At 49.3% G+C, this 16,801-nt stretch overlaps 1 protein-coding gene across 8 annotated transcripts in view; it reads left to right on the top strand.

The window, feature by feature from the left end:
- Positions 1–16,801, top strand: part of HERC3 (HECT and RLD domain containing E3 ubiquitin protein ligase 3) — a 121,105-nt gene that overhangs the window by 3,612 nt on the left and 100,692 nt on the right. For 4 of the 8 annotated variants that reach the window (XM_021100749.1, XM_021100754.1, XM_021100755.1 and 1 more), the window contains one exon: positions 8,794–9,059. The exons of 2 other annotated variants lie outside the window; for them this stretch is intronic. In XM_021100749.1, coding sequence (XP_020956408.1) covers positions 8,834–9,059 — 226 coding nt within the window. In that variant the 5' untranslated portion in view covers positions 8,794–8,833. Of the gene's footprint in view, positions 1–7,550; positions 7,616–8,793; positions 9,060–16,801 lie in introns of all 8 variants that reach the window. 2 more of the 8 variants (XM_021100750.1, XM_021100753.1) reach the window with 1 other exon arrangement.

Here is a 16,801-nt window from a genome sequence, read left to right as displayed (position 1 = left end):
GCGACTTTGCCTTGCTATGTCTCGAGGTTACTGTTAAAGGGCAAATTCAGTCGTCTAGGTAGAGTTTTTCATGCAGACTCAGACCCACAGCAGGCTTGCAATAATCGGAACTGTTGCTTTTTCTTTCTTTCTTTTTTTTTTTTTTTTTTTTTTTTGCCTTTTCTAGGGCCACTCCCGAGGCATGTATAGATTCCCACCCAGGCTAGGGGTCCATTCGGAGCCTTAGCCTCTGGCCTATGCCAGAGCCACAGCAACTCGGAATCCGAGCCGCGTCTGTGACCTACACCACAGCTCGCGGCAACGCCAGATCCTTAACCCACTGAGGAAGGCCAGGGATCGAACCTGCAACCTCATGGTTCCTAGTCGGATTCGTTAACACTGAGCCATGACAGGAACTCCAACTGTTGCTTTTTCTTTAGGCAACAATTATTTATCGAGCCCCCTTGTGTGTACCAGACACTGTTCTCGTCTCGCGGGGGGGGGGGGGTAAAGAAATGAACAAAGAGGCGCAGCCCTTCCTTCGTAGAGCAGACATTCCTCAGTTTGTAACATTGGGAAACGCCACTGTTTGATGACAGCTTGGGGTGTAAAAGGCATATTCTGCTTTGAGATCTGCTAACACGGGGCGAGGGGAGAGTCCACTTTAGAATGGAGGAAATTCATTGCTGCTTTTTGTTACTGCCTAAGGAATGTGTATCTGACATCACCTGGCACACCAAACTGTTTGCAAGTGTAGATTGTGGGGGTTCTGGTGGTCTCAGATTTGGGTTTAGTTCGCCAGGCACTGATGAAGCAGCTCCTGTGCTCCTGTGTTAGGCTGGGAACTGGAGGTACACAAGTAGGTAAAATCTAGTTCCCATCATGGAGAAGCTCTCAGTCTGCACATGGATGGGAATCAGAGGGTGAGATGCTAGAAGCAGCGATCCTACCCCAATAGTACCTTTTTTTTTAAACTCTGAAGTATCTGTAATATATAGATGCTAAGAAACAGTGATACAGGGACAGGAGCAGAACATCAGCCATGCTATTGAAGCTCCCTTTATGCTCCTAGCAGATGGTACCCTCCATTGCTACATATCCAAAGAGCTCTTTCTATCTTTGTATTAATCATTTTTTTGCTTTTCTTCATAGCTTTACCACCAGTAATGTTTTTAATCTCCAAATGCTTGTTATACTTGTGTTTGGACTCCGTAAGAATGCATCACACTCTGAATTCGTCTGTGACTTTTCCCCTGCCTCAATGCTGGTTTTAAGATTTAGCTGCAGTGGTGTTTGTAGATGGAATTCATTTATTTTTCACTGCTGTATAGTGTTCTGTTTTATGCGTGTGCTGCAGCTTCTCCATTTTCTTACAGACAGACATTTGGGTTGTTTTTGTTCTGTGTATTTCAAGCAGTCCTGAAATGAACATTCTTGGGCATATATCTTGGGGCATAGATGCGTGAGTTGCTTGCTGCATTGTATAGTAAGATAGCCACTGGCCATATGTGACTGCTTCTCTTAAAATAATTTAAATAAAATTACAGTCTCATCTTCTGAGTCGCATTAGCCATGTTTCAGATGCTCACTAGCCACATGTCGCCACCAAAATGGACAAATGCATAGAGGTGACAGCTCCATCAGCATAGAAAGTTCTCAGTTTCCAGGCTTTACCCCTCTTGGTAGCTCCAGGCCTCAGCATAGTGAAGGAGTACCAGGGTTACTTGTTAAGTCAGACAGTGCTGGTCATATGCCCAGGAATGAAATTCCTGTGCCGTGGGGACATTTCAACTTCACTCGAGAATGCCCACTTGTTTTCCAAAGTGATTCTGCCAGTTTGCACGCCGGCCAGCTGTGGGTACGCGTCTTGGTTGCTCTGTATCCTCGACTCGCACCGTCAGTCTGTCTCACTCTTGCCAGTCCGGTCCAGTGTCTTTTGAAGGCAGCCCACAGCTTATGCAGACAATGGAGAAGTCATTCTTCTAGTTTTACCAAGCCCAGCACCAGGTAGTAAAGGCACCACCCGTGTGGGGAGCGTCAGCAGAGGGTGGGAATGTTTGCGTGTTGGTCAGAGAACCAAAGTCCAGCCTAAGTGAAGGCGAGAGAAGCCAGCAGGGAGGGGCTTCGAGTTGCTGAAATCTTCTCCCTGGCTTCTCTGCCACTTCTGCCTATGGCAGTAAACTTTGGGACAATAAAGTATGTCACTGGAATAAGTCTTGCTTGTTACCGGAGTTAATTCTGCAGTTGAGTTTTGGCTTCAGATTTGTTTAAAGCCTGGCTTTGCGGAGTGTCTGCGGAGCCCCCAAGCCTGGGCTGAAAAAGACCCTCCCTCCCCCACACACCCTTTAGGTAACGGCTTCTGAGCTTGTCTGTAAGGATGCTTATGTCCGTTATACATGAGATGGAAAGTCCTGCCTGTTTTTTAGGTTTTAGTGAGTTTCAAACAAAGAAATAAGAATCCGTCGTTAGGCTGAGGTTTGCACGGTCTGGTTAATAAGACAAAGGTTAGGAGTGGCAGCTTGTCATTTAGCGTTCAGCTCACTGGGACTGATAAAAGGAGATCTCTCTCCCCGCAAGTCCTCCCCGGAGTTTAAAAGGAGACACTCGCAGAAAGCTTTGCCTTGCAACCTCAGATTGGCTTTGCGAAAGTTATGCCTGCCCGGGGGTGGGGAGGGGGTAGGGGGGGGTGCAGGCTGGCTGTAGTGCAGATTTGGCGGAAGAGCAGATGCTCCCCAGGGGAAGAAGGGAGTTCCCCCCTCCCCCAGGCTGTTGGGGAGCCACCCAGTTTGCAGAGGTTTCAGGGAGGAGCACAGAGAGTCGCAGTGACCGTCCTACAGTAGCTGAGAGTTACTGTCCCTTACCCTGTATGCCGGGCTTGGGCTCAGCACCCCGCCTCACAACAGCCCCGTCACTCTTGCCTCTGTAGGGACAGAAGACAGGCTCAGAGTGTTTAACTCTCTTCCCCAAGGCTTCACAGCTAGCACGTGATTAATGCGGGGCTTGAACTTTAGTCCTTTGGACCCTTAAGCCCTGCTAAGATTATCCGGAATCTTTCACCAAAAATAGATGAGAAGGACTGGGAGAGTCCCAGATGTGACGTGGAGGGAAGGAACGGCCGTTCGTCTTTCTTTCCTTTGCTTTGTGATGGGGAGATGAGAGGCAGGAAACAGAGGGGCCGGGCTGAGGTGGCACGGGGCAGCCCCGGTGGCTGGGGCGGGTGCTGAGCCAGATCAAAGTGACAGGTGATGGAGAACATTGCTCAGGCCAGACCTTCAGATTCCTGGACTCCAGGGGCTACTAGATTCGGGGGTTCCGCCAGAGCGCACTTCAAGTGAAAGCTGTCTCCACGTCTGGCTTCTTTTCCAGACACTGAACTTCTCTCCTGAGGGCGAGATGGTTTGAGTGCCTCCTGCTCTGGTTTTGGCAGAGCGTCCTGATGGGCTGGACCAGGTCTCCAATTAGGGCTATAATCCATTCATGGGAATGCGTCTGTTTGCTGTTTTGTTATCTCTGAGTAAGTCGTTTTCATTTGATTATGTGAAGATTGCATTGCTATGGCTCAGGTGGGGAGGATTTTAACAATAGTCCTTTTACCTTTTCTCATAAATGGTTTCTACTGGTCCATCAGGGCTGAGGCCATGCTTCAGGCTGCTTTCCTAGGCTTGTTGCTGGCCAGAGCACCCAGAGTTCAGCTGATTCTCTAGGATTGACTCACACTAAATAAACTTACAGAAACTGAGAGATCCAGGACCCCAAATTAACCATGAGAGGCAGGAATACTTAGAAGGCTGGGCTTTGGTCGGCTGGTCACAGTATTCTTTCCCTGTAGTAGGATCTGCCTTGGAAAATAAGTTACTCAAGATTGCGTATGAATCATGGAATCTCAGCAGGGCACGCGGCTGGGTGAATTTAATGATGAGTGTTACCGAGTCCGATATACCCATCCGCCATCTCATTCTTGGGCAGTAATTATTTAGCAGGTCACATAGTCACCTATGACTATGACTGGTCATGGTGTCCTTTCTTTCTGGACAGTGTAGAGATACTGGGACATTCTGACCATTTTCTAGGCTCCTTCTTATCAAGCACGCTGGTTAAGAGCACCTTCTCTGGGCTCAAAACCCCGCTCTGCTACCACCTCGTTGTGTGATTTAGTCAAGTCACTTCAACACTTCATCTCACTTTTTTATTTTTCTACATCCTTTTTTTGGGGGGAGGGGGCCTTCATTTTCTTCTTTTGCACATTAGAGGTAAGAGCAATACCTGCGTCCTCGAACACCTAGAAATCTACCTCTGTGAATCACCCAGAAAAGCGTCAGACTCAGCAAAAGCTCAAATGAAGTCTGACCTTCTGTTATTATTAATAATCTAATACTAATATTATTAGCCGGGAGGTTTTTTGGTTTGTTTTTACTTCAGGTAACAGAAATCCAACTCAAACCACCGTAAGCAAAGAAAGAAAGAGGGGACTTATTTATTAGACTGTGCAGAGTCCGTTCTCATTGGTCGTGGTCGTTTCAATCTGCAGAGTTGCTGGGAGCAGCCGATGAGTAAAGACCGAGCCACTGCTCCTGGGGAAGCATGGGGTTTGTTAGGTTCCTGTGGAGAGCCTCTGGTCAGCAGATCAGTTCATAACCTTGTTTTATGTGGTTTAAGTTTCGACACCTTATTTGATAATGTATTTCTGACAAATGATAACGCTACACAAAGTTTCTTTATAATAAAACACTGGTCAGGAAAAGTTTTTGCCAATTTCCTGGCCCTGGGTAACGTGACAGTAAATTTCTCTGGTCTTCAGCCTCCCGGCAGTGCTGCTCACTCACCAGGGGCTGCAGTCAGGCAGAAAGCCACCGGTAGCTGCTTTCTCGTCTCTTCTGTAGCTTCACTGTGCACCATAGGTGTTGCTTCAGCACTTTCTGAAGTGGCTGCATGTACAGATCAGTGAATTTCCCCTTTTTTTTCATTAGCATTGAGCTCATAGCCAACAAACAACACCGGAACTTGAACGACTCTCACCCATCGCATGTATTTTTTTTGCGAGGCACAGCGCAGGCTTCTCGTACTTAGGAGCACCAGGCAGTACATTAGCTTTAAAGTGCGAAATCACCACGCAAAACATGTAAAAGTGTGAAAAATGTGGCACCGAGTAGATTCGAAAAGATCCCTTGCTTACAGCCTGCGAGTTGAAACGAGAAGCTGGAGCGTCCTGTTGTTTGACACCCACTGGGATGTGCACAGACGGGGCGTGCATTGTTCACCTCTACAGGTCTGGGAATGACTGGGAAATGGCTCTGAGCATTGATCTTGAGGTTACATGTCAATTGCAGTGAGTGGGCAAATTCACAAGTGTGGAATCCATGGGCAATGAAACCCAGCTATACTCAGGAAGAGCGAAGGTGGCAGAGCTAGCCCCTGGCAAGCGGGGGTCCAGGGCTCAGTCAGCACCCCAGGGTCGTGGGGGGGGGCGGGTCTTTCTGTCTCTTGTCTTTGAAGCTCTAGCTGGCAGTTTCACTGTGTCTTACAAGTGTCCTCTATGTGCCAGGGAAGGTGGCTGCTTCCACCAGCCCCAGCCATCCTTCAGAGGCAAAAGGCAGGCTCCCATCCTTGGAACTTAATGGGGGGACTCTGGCCCAGTTGAGATCGTGACCTCGTCCCTACACCAATCCCAGTGATTTAGGGGTGGCCTTTTCTGATTGGCTCGGCCAGGGTCGTGCTCACCTCTGTGCTGGAGGCTGTAAGGTTTGTTCCCAGATAAGGAGGGACTTGGGAAGAGAGATTAGATGAAAGAGCAGTCGATAACACCTTTGAGGAGTTTTTTTAGTTTTATTTATTTATTTTTTTTGGTCTTTTTGCCTTTTCTAGGGCTGCTTCCCTCGGCATATGGAGGTTCCCAGGCTGGGGTCTAATCAGAGCTGTAGCTGCCGGCCTACACCACAGCAATGCGGGATCCGAGCCACATCTGCGACCCACACCACAGCTCACGGCAACACCGGATCCTTAACCCACTGAGCAAGGCCAGGGATCGAACCCGCAACCTCATGGTTCCCAGTCGGGTTTGTTAACCACTGCGCCACAATGGGAACTCCTGAGGGATTTATTTTAAACTAACCTTTGTTCTTCTGGGTTGCAGCTTTCCTTTATATTAAGAGCATTTCAGTCACGGCCTGTTTTTAATTGCCGAGTATTGTATTTTATTGCTCAGCAGTGTCCGTTTGGATGGACCTTTGGGTGGTTGCCATGTTTGTTTAGTGTGAATCTGGCTGCTGTGAGCATTGTTTATAGAGCTCTGTATAGCTTGTTGTTTATGGACCATTACGGCTTCTCGATACCATATTTCCAGACACATTGTTCAGGGGATGGCTTAACGCTACAGCTGACTAATCTCCTCCTTTATCTCTTCACTCTGACTACTTTCACTCTCAGAGGGCAAGTTTATTTTCAAGTTTCTGAGACATCCTGTGTTGTATGCTGACTGCAATTTAGTCGATCCGTATTTTTGCGTTCTTGCTTCTGGAGGTGACATGTGCGTCCACTTGGGCGGCCGTGTCGCCCGGTGGATTGGAGGGTGGGCATTGGCATCAGGCCGAGATTCATAGCCTGCTTTCTGGTCCTTGCAGCTTTGTGACCTTGGGCCTGCTGCTTAATCTCTCTGAGCCTTTGCTTTATCTGAAAATAGTACTTGGGGCACGGACTTGTGGTGCAGATGAAATGCGATAATGACATAAAATGCTTCTTAGCAGTATAGTAGTCACCAGGATGGCGTTCATGTAATTATTGGTAAAAGAGGTAAGACAAACTCATGAAACATTAAAAATGAAGAGAGAGGCGTTCCTTTCACAGCTTAGTGGAAACGAATCTGACCAGCAGCCATGAAGACACAAGTTCGATCTCTGGCCTCGCTCAGTGGGTTAAGGATCCGGTGCCGCCGTGAGCTGTGGTGTGGGTCGAAGATTCGGCTCGGATCCAGTGTTGCTGTGGCTGTGGTGTAGGCTGGCAGCTGCAGCTCCAATTGGACCCCTAACCTGGGAACCTCTACATGCCACAGGTGCGGCCCTAAAAGAGACAAAAAAGAGGGAGAAATTGGTGGGAATCCAGCAGTTGAGCAAATTGGGAAAGCTAAATTACAGCTAGATTATGTGATCTTGCTGCGCCTTTTAAGTGTCCCCCCATCCCGTCCTCAGCTTGCATGTTCTCTCTCCTCCCCTCCTTCCAGTCCTTGCATTTAAGTCAGAATTAACATTCAAGGAGTTCCCGTTGTGGCTCAGCAGTTAATGAACTAGTATCCATGAGGACACGGGTTCGATGCCTGGCCTCGCTCAGTGGGTTAAAGATCCAGTGTTGCTGTGGTTGTGGTGTAGGCCGACAACTACAGGTCCGGTTTGACCCCTAGCCTGAGAACCTCCATATGCCGCTGCTGTGGCCCTAAAAAGACCCCCCCCCCCAAAAAAGAATTAACATTCAAGCTTAATATTTTATTGTAGTGTGAGAGTCTACACACGAATAAAAACCAGAAGCAGAACTTTGTGGTTGAGATAGTAAATTAAGATTCAATGTTTCTATTTTATTTTCAGCCTTTTTATGCCTTTCCTGAAAGCCTGGAGAGTTCAGAGAGTGAGTCAGATAGTAGTTATTCCAGGTAATCGAATGGTACTCCACTGTTTGGAATGCCACACTTCATTTCGTTAATTGATGGGCATTTGGGTTATTTCCACATTTTGGCATTTTGAACGATGTTGCTGTGAACATTCCCGTACAAGGTTTTTTGTGGCCGTATGTTTATAATTCTCTTGGATACATACCTAGGTGTGAAATTGCTGGGTCCTAAGGTAACCGCCTTTTGCCTTTTGAGGAACTGCTGGACCACTTTCTGCTTCTGTTCCCTCCCACAGTGTGTGTGTGTGGGGGGCTCCAATTCCGCCACATCCTCACCAGCACTTGTTATGATCTGTTTTTTCGGACTAAAGCCATCCTCGTGGGCACGGACTGGTAGAGATGAGCTTTTGGGTTTGTTCGTATGAATGGGAAGCATGAATTTTTAAGGGGTGGTGAAACTTTGGGCTGGTCCGCTGTCATCAGTCAGCCGCAGGGTGATTGAGCACCTGCCACATCAGCGCGCGGTACTCCTTGTGCCGTGCTGTCTGTCTGAGGCAGCTGAACACGGGCTGAGGAGTTCACTTATAAGAGGCAGAGGACCTTTCCACGAGGCAGTAGAGCAGATGAGCAGGACGGATGCAGGCTCGCTGTGGCTGGCTGGTCCCCAGAGGCTCTCAGGGGGGACGTGAAGCCTGGCATAGATCCCAAAGGATGTCTAAGGGAGAATGGCAGAGAAGATAACTCCCCCCGTCCCATTTCTCATTTTCGTTTTAAGTGGAGAATCACTACTGTGCAAGCTAACAGGCTACCAAAAGGAGTTAATGGGTTCAAAATTTGAAAAAAAAATTAAATAAGCAGAAGACTCAAAGGAAGGGCATGATGAGAAGGGCCCAGGTGGAGACACAAGGGTGATTTCAGAACAGCCATTGCCTCGATGGTTTGCAGAGACTGTCTCAGCAGGTCTCCTGTACTCAGTTCTTCAGGAGGGATCTGGAAACCACATTCTCTCTGCGTTCGGTGTTCTTCGCACCAACAAAATTTGTTCAAAAACTGATTTTTTAAACTCTTCCTGAGACACAAACTATCATTGTTGTAACTACTTTCAACAGTATTAATAGGCATTATTATGAGATGCAAGGTATCGGGGAGGGTTTGTTTTTTAATTGATGGCATTTATGACGAAGTGATTTTTCTCTAACCCCCCCCCCCCATTTTACAAAGCTGTCTTCTAGGCTGCATGACTCCCTGAAGGACACAAACCATGTTATGCTGGGGATATTGGTCTCTGGGCCAGCCTGGGATCAGCACTAACCTGCAGGGGATCGTGGCCGAGCCTCAGGTGTGTGGATTCATCTCGGACCGAAGCGTCAAGGAGGTGGCCTGCGGTGGAGACCACTCCGTGTTCCTGCTGGAGGATGGCGAGGTCTACACCTGCGGTCTGAACACCAAGGGGCAGCTGGGCCACGAGAGGGAAGGAAACAAGCCAGGTGAGTGCGCCTCCTCGGCCTGCGGGGCTGGCGAGGCAGCCCGAGGACCGGGAGAGCTGGTCCAACGTTGTCTCGCCAGGCGTTGACCTTGCGGCCTTTCGGGGGGCCTCCCTGAACCGTGCAGGGATCCCCTCCTGTTCGGAACGTCTGGGTCTCATTCAAGCCTGTTGGTGGAAAAGCCGACTCATCCTTTTTCATCCTCTTAGAGAAGCCGGGTGGCATCAGTTAGCAGGGGAGGGCGAGAGGTGGTTGGTTCGGAGTTAAATAGATCTTCCCCAGCCGTCGAAGGCTGGCACACGAGGATCCGTTGGCGGCCAGGCGGTCATCATCCAGTGGCTCAGAAGCGGTTTCCCCCACATTTCCCACCTGACTGCCTATTCACGCGTCTGTTTCTGCAACACCCTTTTGTTAGGCATCTTGGGCTAAGCACGCTGCTCGCTGTTGGGAGCAGGAGGATGAGTGGGAGAGCGAGGGGAGGGGGCTGCAGGGCTCCCCTGTGGCAGGATGTGTGGGGGAAGTTGAAGAATATCCTGGGGGACGAGGGGAGGGGGATTCAGTCTGCCGCGGGTCGAGTAGGAAGCATGAGTAGGACTTCAGCAAGTGTGTGTGTGAGTGAAGGTGGCTCGAGCACCAAGCTTATCACACACACCTGAGTGTATTAAAAAAGGCACAGGAGTAACCGTTGTGGCGCAGTGGTTAATGAACCTGGCCTTGCTCAGTGGGTTAATGATCTGGCGTTGCCGTGAGCTATGGTGTAGGTTGCAGACGCGGCTCAGATCCTGTGTTGCTGTGGCTGTGGTGTAGGCTGACAGCTGCAGCTTGGATTCGACCCCTAGCCTGGGAACCTCAATATGCCACAGGTGCAGCCCTAAAAAGACCAAAAAAAGGGGGGGGCACGGGTGTCAAAGTGCAGTCCTGCTTCAGGGAATGTTGACTGGCCCGGCGGGACTGGTGATGGAGGGAGAGAGAATGAGCTGGAAAGGCAGTGGGCTAATTAGATTCCTCAGGTTTTAGTGTCTTGTTTATAAAAGTCGCTGGGTGTATTTAAAGCCTGCTAGTTTGAATTCTTTTTTCTTGCCACTTTTTCTCAGTTTGACCTTCAGCAGCACGGCTCCGAGGCACCTTCTCAGCCTCGGATTTCAGCCGCATTTGTCGTCATCAGTCTGCTTTGGGGGAGCCGTGCTGAGGGAGGGTCTTGAGTTGTGACCGTGTCGTTTCTTTCCCACTAGCGTGAGCACGTGCCACTTTCTGGGTTGCTTGCTGTCTTTTTCAAATTCAGTCCCAATCAAGATAGAGAAGCGTCGTTAAAGAACAGACCTGCTGGTTTTCCTAGATGCCTTTGCTCTTTAGTGCTCATTTAGGGAAGGCATCAGCATGAGCAATTTTTTCCTGTGATCCTCTTTTCTCACATTTATTCCCTCCCATAGCAAGTGCCTGTGTTCCCTGGTTCGCCTGCCCAAATGCCAGCATTAATTTATGATTATCAATTTTTACGCTGACCCTTGGAGAAAGGGCTGCAGGGCTGGTCTTGATGCTCAGCTGTCAGGTTGTGGGCACCTCATTCTTTGCTGCCAGGTTCCCTCTGCAACACCCCACCAGCTCTGCTCACCCAGGGTTCTGGCCAGGGTTCCTCGCCTGTGGGTCCTGGACTCTGAGGAGTTCAAGGGAGGGGTTTATAGCACGAGCCAAAGGTAGGTACACCTTTGTACAGTGCACCTGCAACTCCATGTTTGTATTTAAAATTTTTTTAACTATAAAGAGATGCACCATTATTTGCTCTATTCCCAGAGTCTGACACAGTGCTGAACACAGCTTAAGGACTCCGTAAATATTTGCTGGATGAATGAATGAATGAATGAGAACAGGTGTGTGTAATAACAGAGAGTACGAACAGAGTAACAGTGTAATAACATATGTGTATGAATTTCCTAGACAGTTAAACCAGAAGTGAAATCCAGGAACCCGAAGTCCCCCCTGCACTGTCCTAGGTTCTAGGACAATCCTGCAGAGTCCTGACATGGAGGGGGGGACATGAGGGTGTGACCGCACCTGTCGTGGGGTAGGGCCCCTCCCACAGGGCCCCGCGGGATCTTTGGAGGAGCGGAGAATGGCCAGGACGGGCAAAATCTTGTCTTTCTTCCTTCCACATTCAACCCGTCAGCTTGTCCTGCTGATGCCGCATGTTTTTAAACGTAAGTAGATGCTGTCGGTCCCTGACATAAACGTTCAGTGCCGCCAGTTCATAGAGTGAGTTCGTTTAAATCGTCATCATTGTGTGTTTAACCCATTAATCTAATACAAAACTGTAATAGAGAACTATTTTGGAGGTGGCAGGAAGGTTTTTGACTTCTAAACATGATTTTCATGTTGGAAAAGATGAAAAACTAAGGTCTTCCTTCCCCTCCTCCTGTTAAAACTCACCTGGGTCTTGCTTGGAGCTCCCGGGTGAGAGCCAACAGCCAAGGCCTGTAGAGGGCTTGATGGCACGTCCCAGCCCAGCCGCCTGCTCCTTCTGGGGGGTGTCTGCATTTAAGACCCACTTTGAGAGACACTTAGACGTTACCCCTGTGAGCCTCGAAGGGCCTGTCCCCCCTTGGAGCAGTCTGTGGAGGGAGTGGTCTGTTGGGAACCCAAGATCTTTCTGGTACTCCTGCAGAGACAGGGTTAGGGGGACTCTGGAGTCAGATACACCCCGTGGAGGCGTTCTCTCTCTCTCTCTCTCTCTCTCTCTCTGAGCCTCAGTTCCTCTCCTGGAGGAGGCTCCGTGCTGGCCAGTAGCCCCCGATGAAGTCGATTCAAATGGGCAAGCGGTCCCCACAAAGTGACCTGGGTGTAGCCTGGGAAGGCGAGTTCTCCCACCCTCCTGCCTTCTCTGCGACTAGTGTGTGTGTCAGTGTCAGTGTCAGGCTGCCTCTCACTGCACAGTGTGTGTGTGTGTGAATCTGTGTGTCAGGCTGCCTCTCACTGCACACTTTGGTCCTAGAAGGGGTAGGCGAGAAGATTCCTCGCCGGCTCCCGGGGGCTGGGGTGCAGGTGAAAGAAGGAAACACACACCTCGCAGGCCAGTGATAGCGGAAGGCACGGCAGCGAATACACCTGAGGGCAATTTGACGGCCTTCCGCCACCGGCCCTCCTGCCAGAGCCCCTCAGGGTGGGGCGGGGTGGGGGGATGGGCTGGCCCGGGGGGCCTTGGGGAGTGAGTGAGTGGCCTGGGGGCACGCAGCCCCTATCCCCCCACCCCAGCTCAGCCCGTCGGAGCTGCTCTGAGAGATTGCCAGAGGCTGGAGCCAGAGGTGCTCCAAGAAGGCGTTTGGATTCAAGCACAGAATCCAGCCCAGGCTTGTAACCTAAATTTGGAGACTTCAAGGCTCTAGTGTAAATTACAATGGATTCCAGAAATTTCCGTTGCTGGCTAAGCTTGTCTGTTAATTATAAACTGCATAGCAGCTGCGGAATAGTGCCTCTTTGAATGGAAAGATTATGTGGGTGGGCTCCTCCCTCTCTTAATTTTTTCATTGGTAGGTGTGTTCTAAATCTGGGAACCCATTGGGTTTATTTTGAATGAGTGGGAAACAGAATGAGCGTGTTTGCTATGTGTGTTTGTTGAGAACTGCCACTCGGGGAGCTTCTCCGCAGAGAGGGGAAGCCAGGGACAGAGGGGCCCTGTTTTGCTGGACCGTGCTGGCCCCGACCCACCGGAATGCTGTCCCCAAGCAGCCCCTCTGTTCTTTGGGGGAGGGAGCTTAAGGCCGCCTCCCGGGAGAGCCTGTTTCTGGGGGCAGTGGGCAGGTCTCCGATTTCACGGCAAGGTCATTGCCCAGACCCAAGGATGTAGCAGCAGGTGGGATTAAGGGGTTGGGGGGCGGGAGGTGGTGGTGAAGGGGATGCACGTGGATGAAAGTCTTCGCTTTGCACGTGTGCCCTCAGTCTGTGCCGCCGGTCATGAAGTACCAGCATCTACACGTCGTCTCTACCTGGCACAGTGGCAAGGCGCCTGATTCGCGTGTTGGGGAGGAATCTGTACTTGCCACAAGGGCCGTGGTATAAAGCCCTCCGCAGCGACTTTCAAGGATTTCTTTTTTCCCTTCTGAGACCATCTCACAGCTTCCTCTTGCTTTTGCTGCTTCCGAGGCTACAGTGCGTCTTTCCTTGTGCTCCGACTTCTCTCCTTCGTGCTGCCCTTGGGTGACCGGGGTCGGTATGTGTGTGTGTGGGCAGGGGGGAGGGCATTTCGAGGACATGTCAGGTACTGCATCCCTGGTTGTGCACCCCGGATGTTGTCTCGGTGTGTTGGGCAGCCTAGGGTTCCTGCTCAGGTGTGTCCGTGACTCATTCATTTGTGCTTCGCCAAAGGTCGAGAGGTCTGGGGTCCCCAGACGCGTTTTTCCTGGGCAGAGTATCAAAGCCCCCTCTAAACTCCATGTCCGGCTTCTGGAAAAAGTGTGGGATTGTTACTACTTTGCGTACTCCTCTCCCTGAGACTCTTCCCCTCCCTCCTCCTCTCCCTCACACTGTGAGAGCAGCCTTATCTCCTCCCCCCATCAGGGATGGTTTCAGTGCCTGGGGCAGTGTAGGGTGATTCCTAATTAATTTCCTCCTGTTTTTGCTGCGACACCATCTCATAGTGTCCGAAGACACACAGTTACAGAGCTGCGTCACAGGCAGACATGTGTGCCTCCTTCCTTTGTTGTTGTTGTTTGGTTTTGTTTTTGAATAAAGCAAGCAAACCAGAGTTTTTTCCCCCTAAATGATGACTTTTTAAGTGAGTATTCGTCTGTAACTGAACAGTCAGCAAATCTTGAAATGTTTTATTAAACGGAAATAGAAGCCGGTTGCCCATAGGAAAAAATTCAAAAGTTTTACCTCAATTTACTGTTTCTCTTATTCCCAGGCATCTCCATTGTCAGCCTGCCCTTCAGCTAAATGGACAGTACTCTGATTTCCCATATTGGGATTTTAGAATAAGCTGATCGTTGTGTTATTAGGGGTGTCTGAATTTATGTAAACTTTCTCTAACCTTTCTTCCTGTCTTGAGTAGGCAAGAACTGTGGTAGACTCAGGTATTTATTTGAATCTAAGTGGACGGTTATATTTAAAAAAATTCTATGTAGACATCCCAGGAAAACTTTGCATGGCAAACCCCATGTGATACACAGACTCACATGTCTGTGCGGTGCCGTTTGATTCACACCTGTGATTGGTTCCTTTGACCTGCTCCTGAGTTAGTTTCTCTCTTCCTTGTAGGTAACTTAATCGAATTCACGTTCACGTTTTGTAGTCAATCGCAGTATTTCCATGATGCCCATACCATATGTAACAGCTCTCCTGCCGTTTGATAAATGAAGTTTATAAAGCAGAGCATCTCACAAGCCTCCCTTCCCGGAGCTGTGCCTACTGCTGACCCTGGTAGAAGCAACCCTTTCAATGGGCTTATCAGGGTGCTCTTGGGCAGCTGAAGGACGCGGGAGCTCTGCCACGTTAATCAGCTTTTGCCGGGAAGCAAACCAGCCGAGCCGAAAGGGAACGAAGGAGTCCTGGAGAGACGTCCTAACGCTGAAGTGCGGGTTTCCACGGGCAGAGCTCTGATGTAAAAGGCAGAAGGTGCCACAGGGAACGTTCAGATGGCAGCGCTGCCCGGGTCAGAGCCCCTCCCCTCCTCCTCGGGAGTGGGAAGGGCAGGTGGTCTGGGAGGCGCACGGCCCTTTCTCATCATCATGAGACTGCTGCTCGTCAGAGCCCGTGGCTGGCGGAGTGGACAGCTTTCTGGTGCAGAGGCCCAGGGGTCGGGAACAAACGTCATCGAACTGTTTTGTTTTCTGGTGTGGTTAGTCACAAGTCACTTTTTACTGAGCCTGTTTCTTTAAAAGCATTTGAATGTTTCAGAAAATATATACTTATTAATGAGCATACTCTTCAATGCGGGATGTTATGGGTTTGGGTTTTTTTTTTTTTTTTTTTGGTCTTTTGTCCTTTTTTAGGGCCATACCCGTGGCATAGGGAGGTTCCCAAGCTAGCGGTCTAATTGGAGCTATAGCTGCTGGCCTACACCACAGCCACAGCAACGCAGGATCCTAGCCGAGTCTGCGACCTACACCACAGCTCACGGCAATGCTGGGTCCTTAATCCACTGAGCAAGGCCAGGGATCGAACCCGCAACCTCATGGTTCCTAGTCAGATTTGTTTCTGCTGCGCCACGACGGGAACTCCAGGTGTTGTGTTTTAAAAATTTGCAGTTTACTTTTAGGTCATTAACACAGAGGTTTGCATTGTGATACCTGAGTCTCAGTTCACTGGCTCGTTGTGGAAGTGGTTGACTCTGTATGTTACAAGCCCTCGTCATCGAAGCGCTTAGCATTCTTAAGCGGATTAACCCTCAGGATAGTTGTGTAAAGTAGGTCAGTATCGTTACCCCAGGTGTGTGTAAAGAAGAGCAAAGAGCTGAGTTTGAGTCTTGCTTGGGTACCGCCCGTCTGGCTTTAAAAAATCCTAGAATTTTGTCCACGAACATCTTTTTAACTGCAAGCCGATTGGGAAGGCTCAACAGAATTCTGTTTTCAAGATGTTTTTCTTGTTCGCGTTTGATTTCCATGCAGCCCTTATAAGAGAAACAAAAGGGACATTAGCGTGGCCGCCAAGAAGCTCGTATTCTTTCATTTGCTGGTTGAATACCACATACGAGCAAGGTGCTTTGATTAAAGGTACAGAGAAACAGTTCCCTTTCATCTATAAAGTCATTCGATGACTGGCAACCTGTTCTTTTATGTTCTTTTTCTGGGGAAACGAGCACATGCTAATTCATAACTCAGGCAGCTAGATTTTGCCTCACAAATAACCTCTCGTTCTTTGTTTCTTGATTTCTTTGAACTGCTTCCTTCTCATTCAGCCGTTGATGCAGCAGATTTGTATGGAGCGATTAGACTACACGCTTCCTCATTTGTTCTAGATGCTGTCAAAACACAGCACGGTTTAGCGCCGAGCTGCCCTTTGGGAGCGGAGAGGTTAGGTGGCAATTAAGATGCGCTCCCTCCAAGGTAGCGTAATGCAGTTCACCTTGTGCTGAGCAGGTGATAACCGCCTGAAGTGTGTCAGGCTCAGAGCTGTAATGGAGCGTTTGGTCTGAGGTCACCCGCAGTGCTGAATTCTGATTTCGAAGAAATGCCACCTTTTCCTCTCCCACGTGTATAAAGTTCTTCTTAATTTTGTGAACTTGCGGGAGGATCGAGCTTTGGGAGTTCAGCTTTGGTGATGGTGTCAGCGCTGCAGGGATGGTCCATGATTTTGGTAAGTTCACCCTTGCATTTGTGTGGTGCCGTAATGATCTTGTTGTTTGGCGATTTCAGTGAACTCTTGAGTAGCTTGGTGATCTGTGATCTTGACACATCTAGGATAGGAAAAATGTTCCCACGCTTAGCACCCTGAATGGGGTGTATCTAGTCAGCTGCTATTTCACAGTGACTCAAGAGCTACTGGAATCTTTGTCTGAGTAAATGTCCTTTGGTAGCATGTAACGTGGAAATCTGTGGTGACCCTCCGACAGATACGGTCGCATATGCTTACGGACTTGAAGTCATTTTCTTTTTCTCATTCAGACATGTTCCGCAACTTCTATTATGCATAATTATGAAATAATCCATAGCAGTTGAAACCACTTTTTTGAATGACTTTAATTTAGAGCATTAGCTAATCATGCAGACAGTAGAATGAATAAGAGCGTGGACTCTGGAGCCAGACTTATGGGTTGA

Source organism: Sus scrofa, chromosome 8, assembly GCF_000003025.6.
Source record: "Sus scrofa isolate TJ Tabasco breed Duroc chromosome 8, Sscrofa11.1, whole genome shotgun sequence".
NCBI classification, from domain to species: Eukaryota; Metazoa; Chordata; class Mammalia; order Artiodactyla; family Suidae; genus Sus; species Sus scrofa.
This window is presented reverse-complemented; position numbering and strand designations above follow the sequence as displayed.